General features: G+C 41.1%; 1 protein-coding gene across 1 annotated transcript; it reads right to left on the bottom strand.

The window, feature by feature from the left end:
* Nucleotides 1–6,628: 6,628 nt before the first annotated feature.
* LOC122886037 (complement C1q-like protein 2) lies at nucleotides 6,629–13,554 on the bottom strand. Its single transcript, XM_044217903.1, has 2 exons — nucleotides 9,322–13,554; nucleotides 6,629–8,924 (listed from the first exon to the last, which is right to left on the bottom strand). The coding sequence occupies exons 1-2, from the start codon at nucleotides 9,901–9,903 to the stop codon at nucleotides 8,745–8,747; spliced, it is 762 nt and encodes a 253-aa protein (XP_044073838.1). The 5' UTR covers nucleotides 9,904–13,554; the 3' UTR covers nucleotides 6,629–8,744.
* Nucleotides 13,555–14,008: the final 454 nt, after the last annotated feature.

Below are 14,008 nucleotides of genomic sequence, written 5' to 3' on the forward strand. Positions count from 1 at the left end.
TGGGATGGTGTGACCCACCCTCTGTCTGTCCTGTAAATATTCTTTCACCTCCTTGTGGAGAGATTTTGGGACAGACATGTACGTCTTCTGCACTGGACTGGTTTCATGAAGGGTCTTGGGATTCAGGTAGGGCAAGTTTGGTTATTAGCAAAATATAGAAGATGATTTGAGCTGATCAAATCATCTTCTAACATGTTTGCAGCTATGGATGTGCTGCCACCACTTTATTCAATAACCATGACTGCCGTTGATTTAGCTCAATGGCATTATCTTACCACTTGCAACTTTGTAAGCTACAAATTAACAACTGAACAAAACTGTAATTTTAACATGTAAGAACATCCTCTCTCGTAAGAGCATGTGCATGCATCTTGGCCTACTGCAACAATGTTGCAATTGAACAGAGTAAGCAGACAAAGGGGAATGAGGACAAGAGCATGTAGTTTACATTCACAGGCAGGGAGATAGACATTATAGACATATTTTTTTTTTCTATCTTTAAGTGGAGAGACATGATTTTGTGGAAGCTAAGCCTCCTCCAGCGTACTGGATGCTCCGATTCTCTCCTTCTCCCTTATTTGTTTACTGTGCCTTCCAGGGTCACAGCTCTAAGCTCAGGAGGCATGTTATCAAGCCAGATGAAACTAACGAGTTAGCTAAACTTCAAGCATGCCTTAAGGACATAAAAACCTGGATGACCTGCAATTTTCTGATGTTAAACTCTAACAAAACTGAAGTTATTGTACTTGGGCCCAAACACCTCTGAGACCCGTTATCTAAAGATATAGTTACTGTAGATGGCATTGCCCTGGTCTCCTGGAACTCTGAGGTTCCTTACGCACCGTAAGGAACCTCAGAGTTATCTTTGATCAGAATTTATCCTTTACCTTCCACTGCCTTCTTTCACCTACGCAACATTGCAAAAACCAGGCACATCCTGTCTCAAAATGATGACTTTAAGAGTAGGCTTAAGACTTTCCTCTTTGATAAAGCTTATCAGAATCAGAATCAGAATCAGAAATACTTTATTGATCCCCGAAGGGAAACTCTTTAAATGGCAACAGGCAGCATGCGGGCTGGCGCATGCGCACTTATAGTTAGGGCTGGCTTGGGTGAGTCCTGAACCATCCCATAGTTATGCTGCGATAGGCCTAGACTGCCGGGAGACTTCCCACGATGCACCTCTTTCCTCTCTCCTCCTCTCCCTCTCCATCTGGATGCATTTTTATTCCATTACTGCATGTTACTAACTCGACATCTCTCTCCTGTGGTTCTGTGCTTTCTCATTTCTCTCCTCTCTCCTTCTTTCGCTTTCAGCAGGTATTTCCACCTCCAGAGCTGCAGAGACTGGATCTGTGGTTGTGGGCCACCTGCTGCCCCCGTGTTCCTGCTCGACAACTGCTACAGTTGTTGTTATTGGCTCTGTTACTATTGTTGTCATTATTATTCCTATGACTGTAATTCCTATTATTATTAACTTATTAATATTAATGTTACCACTACCATTACATTATTACAATTTAAAAATTTGCTGCTACCACTGGCTCAGATTATGGAAAACAACAAAATATGTTACCATAATTATACAGATGACACACAAATTTACATAACAATGTCACCAGGGGACTATGGTCCAATGCAAGCGCATTGAACAAATCACCGACTGGATGCGCCAGAATGTTCTTCAATTAAACAAAGATAAAACTGAAGTAATTTTATTTGGAGCCAAGGAGGAACAAATAAAAGTCAGCACTCAGCTTCAATCAGTAATGTTAAAAGCCACAAACCAAGTCAGAAATCAAGTCATGGACTCAGACCTGAATTACAACAGCCACATTAAGACAATTACAAAGTCAGCCTACTACCACCTTAAGAACATATCCAGAATTAAAGGACTGATGTCTCAGCAGGATTTGAAAAAACTTGTCCATGCATTTATCTTCAGTAGACTCGACTACTGTAATGGTGTCTTTTCAGGTCTCCCTAAAGATCGACCAGACAGCTGCAGCTGTTTCATAATGCTGCTGCTCTCGTCCTCACTAAGACCAAGAAAGTGGATCACATCACTCCAGTTCTGAAGTCTTTACATTGACTTCTGATCTGTCAAAAAATAGATTTCAAAAATACTACTGTTGGTTTATAAAGCACTTAATAGTTTAGGACCAAAGTACATTTCTGATCTTCTGCTACATTATGAACCATTCAGATCTCTCAGGTCATCTGGGACAGGTCTGCTTTCTGTCCCCAGAGTCAAAACTAAACATGGAGAAACAGCGCTCAGTTTGTATACACCATATGTCTGGAACAAACTCCCAGAAAACTGCAGGTCTGCTGCAACTCTCAGTTCTTTTAAATCAAGGCTGAATACTTTTCTGTTTGCTGCTGCCTTTTATTAAATCAAATAATAATTAATTTCTTACACTGCACTGTAACTTTTACTCTCCTGTTTTATCTTGTTTTAATTTCTATTAACTCTTTTTGAATTCGTTTTCTATTGCTCTATGTTGCTTTTATGTTTTATGTAAAGCACTTTGAATTTCCTTGTTGTTGAAATGTGCTATACAAATAAACTTGCCTTGCCTTGCCTTACATGCTTGTCATCATGTCATCATCAAAACATCAGATGGTCATATTGGTTCATACAACATAATGAACAGCCCCCTCTCCACACACCCACAAAACCTAAATGAAAAACATTCTCAACCCGCCCCCATTACTTTCATCCAATCATACTGCTTCTTACATTTCAATGTTCTATTCCAGCGTTCATTTGCTGCAAAAGTTGTCTCATTGAATGATATTTTAATATTATTAATTAAATAGTTAGAACAGAAATGTTATTTGATATGGTATGCATTGAGCATGATTAAAATGTTAAGAATTGAGAGTTGTTGTTTTTTTACTCCAATACTCATAGTGTCTGCAGTCCAGCAGGGAGTGCTGCAGCACCCCACTTCCAATGATAATGCACAGATGGCAGCAATTCCAATAAAATGAAAAGATTTTGCCACAGAATTTTCGTTTAGTTTAAAATTCTGGTGTGACCGAGCCTTAAACAGCTGAGAGGAGAAGTGTATAAATCCTGGGCAGTATCTCTCTCATTTTCTCCCTCACATTCATTACCTCCATTAGTCTGGTTTCATGTCATGGCAGCTCATTAGGCTGCAGATGGGTGAAGCTTCTTGTCACAGAAAGCTCTCACCCTAACCCTTCCTGAAGCAGGCCAAGAGGACATATGTGTTGCTACAAATGGGGCAGGAGGGTCACTCCTGGCCAGTAACTTATTGGTTAATAATCTCACTGACACTGAGCAAGCTAGTTATGTGTGCTACTGCTGATTAGCATGGCCTCCTTTCATGGCCCTCCTCCTTGATGAAATTCAGAGAGACAAAATTAAAAACAAGCTCCACAATATTCTTGTAGTAATGAGCCACCCAAGTCTTTGTCCCTCCTCATATAGCATATTGGATTTCTTTGTCAAATGTTTCCCCTAAGTGCTCTTTTCGCCTTATAGTCCTTCTGTTTGCTCTCTGAGAGACAAACTTATTTTAAATTGCTGCCTCTTGTCAGAAAAAGTTAGCATGTGATGGCCAAAACTTGCCAGCAGCACCGTCCAGCTCTCCTGTTTGTTCCTGGAAGTGACAGTGAGCATCTTGTTGTTTTATTAGTGCTGGTGCAGAGGGAATCTAGCTCAGGTGTCAATCAGACACATAAAGCATGCACCTGCCTGCCTGGGGCCCCTCTGAAAGCAGGCTAAATGAGAGAGGCAGGAAAGTAACAAATTGAGTGTGTTATCCCAGCCTTTATCCCAGCTGCTGTGGTGTCCCACCTTCGGCAATTTTTTTGTGTAGTGCCATAAAAACCTGTTGCCTTTCATTTAGCAAAGAGGCTTGTGGGCCGGAGAAGGGGTGACGGTAAACGAGCATGTCTGATGAAGTTTGACAGCTGCCGACAGAGATAGCGATTTCTGCCTCAATGGCTCAAAGAGGGTTTACCTTTGATTCAGAGCTCTGCTTTGTATGTTCTGTGAAATGTCACTCATGTCAGGCATTTAACTTGTGAACATTTATGTTAAGGGGTAACATTTATCATATTAAATCTAGTCTTATTTGCTTTTAGCTATTTACGCCTGTAGCTAGTCCGATATTTGGCTGTTGTAAAGTTTTTAATAAATCAATAAACAAAGAACAGAGCAGGATTTGACGATGCGTTGTGTCAAATCTGAAATTCAGAAAACTATTGTAGCTGTGGTTCAGCATGTCAAGGACACTTGCAGACAAAACTGAAGCTATTTACCAGTTAATATGAATTGAACCCTCAGCTATGGTCGTGAGCTCTGGGTGACTGAAAGAATAAGAATAAGGGCAACTGTGGCTTAGTGGTACAGCAGGTCCACCAATTGGAAGGTCGGCGGTTCGATCCCAGCTTCCCCCAGCCCACGTGTCGAAGTGTCCTTGGCAAGACACTGAACCCCAAATTGCTCCCGTGCCTTCGGTGTGGGAATGTGTGTGAATGGGGTGAATGAGATTTGTAGTTGAAGCGCTTTGAGTAGTCATAAAGACTAGAAAGGCGCTATATAAGTGCAGTCCATTTACCAAGATCATGGATACGGGCAACCAAACGGAGTTTCCTTCACAGGGTATGTACCACACTCACTTACAAATGCAGGACTTTAATACCAGAGACCTTCTTTTATTTGCTCTTATATCAGGAAAAGGCAATTGTACAAGACTAATCAATGAATCACCATTTTAAAGTAAAACATTGGTATAATAAAAATACCAATTAATAAGAATGAGGGTTCCAATTACCAGAAAGACAGCAGCCAGTTCCACACAACATTTAAGTATCCTTGTTGTTATTATCGCCCAGGTGCAAATGGATGTGAAATTAAACTGGAGAGAGTGCTTCCTGGGGGTCAAGGAATATCTACCACTAAACTTATACTTAGTCATTTAATGGTTAAAACTGCAAGATGTAGCAGTATTTTCCCACAGTTATTTTTTTACAGTTAATAGATTGTTGCTGGTCAACAATTGTCTCATCTGCCCTCTCAAAGATGTAAACCAGATTGCCTGTGGGATGTGACCACATTCTGTCAACCACACTCTGTTATGTAACTTAATTTCCCTGTGCTGTATGAGATTTAAACGCCCCCTTTTGACATGTGTGGCTCTGTCTCTGGTGCTGAAATATTAATGAGGAGTGCCCTCGAGGGCAATGGGATACATTTTATTTGCAGGGGTATATTCATCATCTTTGTCATCATCGGTCAGAAATTCAGTTGTGTTGTTCTAGTAGCAGCTAATGTAGCCTCAAGCAGAGATGAGGAGTGGGATACAAAGGTCTGGTGAGCTCACTTCTATGAGAGTTTCACTTGAATTAAAACACAGGTAATATGAACGACAAGTTGATTTGTGCAGAGCTGATTTACAAAAAACTTTAAAGACAGAGACCATTTAAAGTTCTGACTGAAAAGTTCTTTGATACACAAGACACTGGCATCGAGAAGCTTGAGTTTCTGAGGAGTACTTGAAAGCTGTCCCGGGTCCTGAAGTCTGCTGTGCTGTAATAGAGACTGCATGCAGAGAGAAAGAGATGAGACATGTGCTGGCAACCTCTGTCCACCCACACACCCACCCACCTTTGCAACCTAGAAGAAAGTAAGACTTTTGGACTCCAAAATATGCACAAGGATCCATGATCTGTGTATTACATAGTAACAACAGAGTAGTTCTGCTTAGCTGCTCTATTTTGAATTGATGTGGTAATTGTAAAAAAGTCTATGCATTTGACAGTTAGGGGCTGGTGTGTTAGAGCTGAAATAGATTTTGTTATTGTGGTTATGTAAATATGTAAATGTTATTTAATTTAGTTATATTGTTTGCATGCAAAGACATGGGTCGAATTATTTTAGTATTGTGCATTTGGTACATTTTTTAATTGAATGGTATAGCAGATTACATCTGTTTTAAAAAAATTTATGTTTTACTTTTGGACTTTCAAACGCTCTGGAGTTATTAGAATCGTTTTGGTCATGCGAGTCATAAACAAGCCTACGCAGCCACCTCTGGAATCTAAGTTCTACACTTTACTTAACACAACAGATACAACAATGTGTCTATACACAAGTTCCCCCTGATAGTTTATACATTATTCACTTCATGCAAAAGTTTATTGTGGTTCACACGGTTCTTTCATTTTAGATAAGCAATACAATTTTGGATTCCAACCACAAACAAAGCAAGTTTTTTTTTCCTCACTTGGTTGAACTACATAATTTTACCAGATTTAAAAGTGTTAAAGCTTTCCTTCTTTTTCCATGTCATGTGTTTTGTTTCCATATCTGCTATGTTCTACATGATGTTTTGCAATCAAGCCTAGCTTTATTAAAATGTGGCTAACTTAATCATTGTACTAACAAGTACGAAATGATGAAACAAGTACTAAATGACTAAATTAAAAAGTGAGACACAGCCATTGTTGTTGTACTTATAGCAGAGGTATGAACACTTATACCAGACACTGACATCCAATATCCACTGCGGTCCAAAGGTATCTCAATTGAGCAAAGGGGCACAGCTGGAACAATCAACCAGATGCAAATGCAGACAAATAGGAAGACTGGTAAAGTTTAGGGATTTATTGCTACGATAAAAGGTATGTACAGGCTTACAGGCAGGTACAGGTTGGCAGGCAGGCAGATGCAGATGCAGATACAGATAGGTAGGCAGGCAGGTACAGATACAGGTAGTCAGGCAGGCACGTACATGTCCAAGTTAAAGTAAAAGAAGCTCGCAACCAATAACACAAGACAAGAAACCCACATAGCAACTTGAACAGGAAGAGAATGGCAATGAATGGGTATAAGGAAGTGGGAATACGGGTGGGGGGAAGAACAAAGAGGCAGAATGTGACAATGTGAGAGGACACTTGTGGATATGATTATACTGTTGAGTTCAAACTAATTTAAGAATAAAGAGTGTATATTAACAAACATCTACATTAAACATTTTTAATATTGAATTAGACTCCTTCTTATTTAGAAAAAGATCTCATAAGGAGTAGGACAAACCTGCATGCTCATACGTGTGGGGGTGGCTGTGGCTCAGGAGGTAGAACTGATCAAAGGGTTGGCAGTTTAATTCCAGCTCCTCTTATCCACGTACCAGCCCATGATGACTGAAAAGGTAGGCTGATATTAAAATGTTTAATAAGAATAGGTTTTCACAAGTGTCGTCTCAACATTTATCAGAGTAGAAATGGATCACTGAAATGGAGATCTGCATGGCCAGACAAGGCCATTTATCTGTGTATCACACACACACACACACACAATAATAATGTTGTAGCTTGTCGATGTCGAGCTGGTTTTAACTACTTTATATACAGTTAGCTTGTCCAGTGGTTCCCAACTGAAAGATTATGAGGGGTTCTTAGATGACATATGGGAGAGGAAATAACAAAAAACAACATTTTGCTACACAGATTTGTAGTCTTTTTACAAAAATACAGTACAAAAATCCCCTCTGAAATGTAATGCAGTAGAAATATAAAGAAGAATAAAATAGAAATACTCAGGTAAAGTACAAGCACTCCAAAACTGGACCTAAGTGCAATACTGAAGTTAATGTACTTACATTACATCTGCTTTTTCACACACGTGCATTCACACACGAAATGGATTCTGAGATAAAGAGAGAAGAATATAGACGAAACCCCAAAACCAGCTGCTTAAAGAAGTCTGGAGTCAGAGGTAAAAAAGCTTTGATATTATATTTTCCTCCAAATGATTTGCCTTTGGGCCTGCTGTAAAAATCTTCTGTCTATTAACTCAAACCTACATCCTGCAGTACAATCAAATTTATCCTGATCACAGGAAATATTTGGCCTCAGTTCCACTCTGACCACCTTGGTGGTCTTACTGACAGTCAACTCCCACACCAAGTTAGAAAACAATAATTTATTGAAATTATTGACCAAGATTTACACTGTAATACAAAGAAACATTTTTGCAACACTGGATGGACAGTTAATTGTAGTCTACAGCTTATATGGGTTCACTGATTTTCATTTCTTTTTGAATAAATATATACATAAGTGCATACATATGTATAGACTGTATATATATCTTTGTGAGACACACTTTCAAGCAAAAATAGCATCACATCACACAGCAATGCCCTCTGTATACAGGGGTGGTTATCAAGGCCTTTTCATTAGTTTCAATACACCCCTATACAGGGCAAAATAACCTCAACTCCACAAAATGCACGAGAAAACGCAACAACACCTGCACTGCAAATATAAACTCTGAATCCATTGTGTGAAGGAAGTTCATCTGTAGCAGAGTCTCAAAACAATGGGGGGAAATAACTCTGAGGTTATTATATTTTTATATTTAAATTTTTTATCATAATAATTTCACTTATTTCCAAAGCAGAACAAACCGTTTCAGAAGGGTCCTTGAACTTGCCATAATGGAGAGATCTGCTTTTTGCTCGTTGCTAAAGAAAATCAGCAAAGCTTGTGAAACTATTGTGGATATAAATGGAATTATTTCATCCCTGCGGGCAAAAAATTATAATCCGCATTCTATAGGAAAAGTTCGATTTTAAGACAGAATATGAGTTGCAGGGTGGAATCTTCCTCTTGTCGGTCTGATCCGCAAGTGTTGATTAGATTAAAGTGAAGTTTATTTCTGTTATTGCTGTTCTGGGATGTAATGTTGCGATTATGCCATATTAGTCCGGGTACAAAAGGAAACCGGAAAACGTGCTGTATTTGTTGTTGTTTCCGCCGTGCGCCTTGCCACCGTCCAATTTGACATAAATCTCGTCCCCGGAGTCCAGATGCAGGACGACGCTGTTACTGGCGTAGTCGTAGTTCTGGTCGGCGTCCTGTGCTATGGCGCTGGCTCGGACCTGCAAATTAAGAGATAGAGAGAGAGAGAGCTTTGATCCAGCAGTATATGCCCCCCCTGCAGGCGGACGCACGTGTTAAATTTACAGCTGGACCGATTGACCAGAAGTGCGCGCGGAGCCTGAAATAACCATAAATCCCCTGCCATTTATGTCACAATTCACGATAAACCTCGAGCATTCAGCATGTTAGACATTTATTGACCAAACGGGATAAGATAAAGAACCAACATCCACACCATAGTCATGGATTTGAGATATATTTGCGTGCGTAATTGTTCTACATGGTTGTGTTGCGCAGTGGAGCGCTGATTCATACACAGGCAAGAACCTTAATTTGTTTAATCAGCACGTGCACACCATACCGTAGGTTTTAAGGGTATACCAAGGGAATATTTACCTGTCCGTTTTTACATAAGTCTGCCCACATACTTGTCCCGTCTCCACCGCGCATCAGCACATGATAGGTGAAATAGTAAATCCCGGACACTTGGCATGTGAACTTGCCGGTTGTCGGGTCGTAGTGGTTCCCCAGGTTCGTGACAACGTCGTCGAACCTTAACACTTCGTATCCCTCGTGAGGGTTTTTCAGACCCACATAAAATGCTATCTTTGCCCCGCCGATAGCAGAGCCCAGCTCTCCACCGGTCTCCGTACGCGCTGTGCCCACTACCCCGGAATACTCCATCTTTCTAGAATCTCCTCTATCCCCCGGCGGCCCTCTCGGACCGGGTGGCCCCGGTTCGCCTGGCGGACCCCTCGGCCCGGGTTTCCCAGGCCGACCCGGCTCGCCTTTAGTCCCTTGAACAAAGGTCGGAGAAGGGATGGCGCTCAGGTCCTGCATGACCTCCAGAGCCGTGGCGCTCGGTTTGGGGTGGTACGGGTCACATATCATCCGACAGGTGCCCATCATCTCGTAGTGCGCATCGGTCTTGGAAGTTTGGACCAGCAGGGGAATCGCGATGATGAGAGCCAATACCATGATGATACCAACCACAGCGGCGACGATTCTCTTTCTCTGGAGAGTCCGAGAAGCAAGCGCTAAAAAGTCCGTTTTGCTTTGGGACGTAATGGTGGAAGGTGGTGAGAGCGGTAAAAGCCACGGCAAAAAGAGTGGACCAAAACGGAGTTACTCAGCCAAGGAGAGAGAGAATAAAGAGAACAAACGCGTTGTAACCCAGTGCACTCTGCAGCGTTTGGCGTGGTGCCAGTGTCACTTGGCTTCACAGAATTGACGAGGGAAATATTCTATTTGGCATGGCTAGACGCGGCGGATCTCGGAGCAGAAAAAGCTTTCCAGCTGGTTTTGTTAGTCTTCAACAAGCGTGAGGGGAGTGGAGCGCTGCTGACGTAACAAGTTCAGAGCGAAACCTGTTGCAATTTGGATTAAGACTGCAACAATAATCATGCCATCTTTATGTATGAATTATAAATCCCCCTGCATAGCCTCAAGGGCATAGGATCAGGAAGCATTACTGACACTGAATTACTGAATTTCTAGCAGACTGTGAGACATTTCCTCTTATCTCCCTCCTTTATAGAAACATCATCTTAATAGAGGTTGTCTTTGAGAAGAGGGCCTAAATAAATTCATTTAAATGGAGCTGTTCAAATGTACAATCCGCATGAAAAGGTGTGTCCAAAGGAAAATACAGCAATGATCTTTATTCTTAAACCACCTGAACTTTACTTAGGACTTCTAAAAATGACAGAGAAATTGTCTCTGTTTAAAGACAAGTTTATTTTATGTCTATGCTTATTTATTTTATGTGGCAAATAAAGTTATTATACTAGAGAAGCTTGACCTGTGCAACATTAAAGGTCTCCTTTATTGTGCATTGTGGACATTTCTTGTAAAAAATCACTCAACCTGCTCATGGTAAATGGACAGCATTTATGTAGTGCCTCTCTAGTCTTCTAACACAAAGTATAGAAACAACAAAAAACATGTTCTTAATTACCACTAGTGGTGTGTAACCAGTTAGATAGTTTTGGTTTTGCTTGTCCAGGTTTGGTATATCTGGCTTTGAGATTTCTGCCTCCAACCCCTCCACTGTATTGGGGTGCAATGTAAGTTCTTACTTGATAACAAACTGATCCTGCACAACTGACTCCATTATAATCTAGACACTTGTTAACAGCATGTGTTTCCTGTTACCCTGCTAGAGGTCAGTCAGCAGTTTCACCTCATACCCTTCACCAGTGGCACCACCTTTAGCTTCTATGTGAGAAAGAGCCTCTACAGTTGGAGCCATCTAAAAGTTGGCTGGTGCCCATTTTCTGTTTGTCTAATCGGTTACAGAGGCACGGCTTGCCTTCTGTTGTCAGGATCAACTAATCCTTATCTCCACAGATCCAGGATTTAACCTCTCCTCATATCCCCTTGTCTCAGCAGGCTAAACTAGCAGCTAACAAAGCGCCCATGTCGATTCCCAGGAGCTCCCCCCACCCTGCTGATGAGTTCCCGACGCGCACACACACACACACACACACACACACACACACACACACACAAACACACACACACACAAGCACAGACACAAGCACTGCTGCATAACACAAGCAGATCCATGAACACAATCCATGTAGACAAGTGCACTGACACATAAACAGGAAGCCACAGAGCCTCCACAGTGTTACCACTCTCCCTGATGGGCACAAATTAAATCATTATATGTTGGTGATTAGCATCCTTGTGGATTTGAGAAAAAAGTTCAAATAAAACAGATTCACTCAGCTTGATTTTTAAAAATTGAATAATGGATATTCATTGTGAAGACAGTTTTTACGCATTTAGACCAAGGTATTCCCCATGGTAACCCAGAGATAATGGAAGGTAAAAGACGGCTTTGATTCAGTAACAGCTCACGCTTCTCCTCTGCAGTCCCAATCTGTTTTAGATTCTGCAACCTGAGAACATCACAACCTGAAAACCAAGTTCCTTCATTTTGTCACTATATCTATTACTTCACATTACATTACATGGTTATTTGTTGTAATGGCACAAACATGCATGCTGTCACTTTTCGTGTGTACAACAGAGTGCAACACCTGTCCAATAATGTGCACCGTTATCTCATTACATATCATCCCTCTCAATGACAGGAGACTTTTCACTGCATCTTCAAGTGTAGCCATTCAGAACAGCTGTAACACGTTTGCCTTTAGATGTGGTCTGAAGATATTTTGAACAAACTAGTTTGTTTCAAGCATACCTAGACAAATCAAGTGGGTATCTTCCAAAGTTACACTCTTTTAGTATGAAATTTCTGTTTCTGTGGACAGTGTTTTCATGTTGAGCTGCCTTCAAGGGATTCCTGGTAGTTACATCTAAATTTGTTATTGGGACAGGACACCTGCAATAAACTTAAACCTTACTAGGTGCAGCAGCTGGTAGCTCCTTCAAACTTCAATCTTGCTACATTTTTGTTTTAAATTGTTAATTTTTTGGCTTTATTGCTGAAACATCATTGAATGATGTCTGATTGAATTTGATTTAAAGGGCTAAGCCAAAATTGTTCAGATCTACTGGATCTGGAGATATTGACTATGGAAATGGCTGTGCATGTAGATGCAGCAACCTGTTGGCTAGCTCCTTCAAACTCCACTACATTTTTGTTTTTATCTGTTATCTTATTTTTTTCCGGCTTTATTGCTGAAACACATCTTACCTATTCATCGGAAGAGCGGCGGCCCTTGAGACGATCCTCCCCTCCAGATCAACCGGACCAGACACCACGGTGGATGCTGTGCGATTGCCCCGGGAGAAGAGGAAGAGCAGGGATAGGAGCCAAGCTGGCCCAGTTTGGACTTAAGGCTGCTCCTGGCTAATGTCCGGTCTGGACGAAATGGGACTCAGGCTGACCAAGCAACAGGACATCTGAGATGGTGTCCACATCTTTGCAAAGACCTGCTCCACCAACATCCTGGATCAAGCACTCAACAGGCGGACAGTGTTCGAAGCTGAAGGAGCGCAAGACGGGATGAGGGAAAGCAGACCCTATGTTTACATCGATGGTGCTTGGTGCTCAAGCACAGTCAAAGTGGATGTACACTATTTCCAGATGTCAAACATTTTATGTGAAGATACACACAGATGGCATGAAGGGACTACTAACTTAATTTCATTGTACAAGCATGTGTTGTATAATGATAAATAATTTACCTTGTACCTTGTAGAACTAAGGAAGTGCTTTGTCTAAAGCCCCATTCGAACAGGATTAACAGGGGGAGGTGGGGAATTAAATATCCACTGTGCTCATCACTCATTGTTTCAGATGGCATTTTAATCATCAGGAAATTACAGGATGTGGTCTGTAATAAACATGGACATTCCACAGGACAAAGCCAAAAGAAAAAGCAAAAAGCCTCCTCAGTGGGGTGTGGGAAAGTTGAAGGGGAGGCACGGGGGCAGAGGCGTGAGGCAAAGATATTGCCTGAGGTGAATTTGAGTCAAACATTTTACTCCTTCTTGAAGTCATAACCCTGACAAATCTTTACACACAGACATGAAACACATAGCAATATCAATCAGTGTGACTTACACTTCCTGAGGATATCATACACTGAGACTTTACAGTGAAGTGCTGACTTGCTGCGGTAAGCGTATTGTCTCATTTCCGGTCACCGGTGTTTGTGTGTTACAAGTAGCGTATATTTGCTGCTCTAGCTCATCACAGTTTATTTTGTTCGATTCTTTATTATAGTGACTAACTATCTGCTATACATTTAAACGTACACTAGTTCTGCTCAAGCACTCATAGCGCTCTCCTTCTTTTAATGACTTTCTCGCTAATCCCACAGTTTACACGCTTTTCAGTTTTGCTAGCTACTGCAGCTAGAAATGGCTTCTCTCTCTCTCCATCTCACTCTCCAGCTTGGTGTGTCAAATGTTTAGCTATTCCTCTGCCTCCTTTAGTAATAATGGTACATGTAATAAATGCAGCTTATTTGTAGCATTGGAGGCGAAGCTTAATGAATTGGAAACACAGTTCTGCACCATGGGAACTCAATTTATTTTATACTTAAACCCACTTGGTACTTAATTTATTCTCTGACCTGTATTACAGTGTATTATATATATTTTT

This window comes from Siniperca chuatsi, linkage group LG12, assembly GCF_020085105.1.
Source record: "Siniperca chuatsi isolate FFG_IHB_CAS linkage group LG12, ASM2008510v1, whole genome shotgun sequence".
Classification (NCBI taxonomy): Eukaryota; Metazoa; Chordata; class Actinopteri; order Centrarchiformes; family Sinipercidae; genus Siniperca; species Siniperca chuatsi.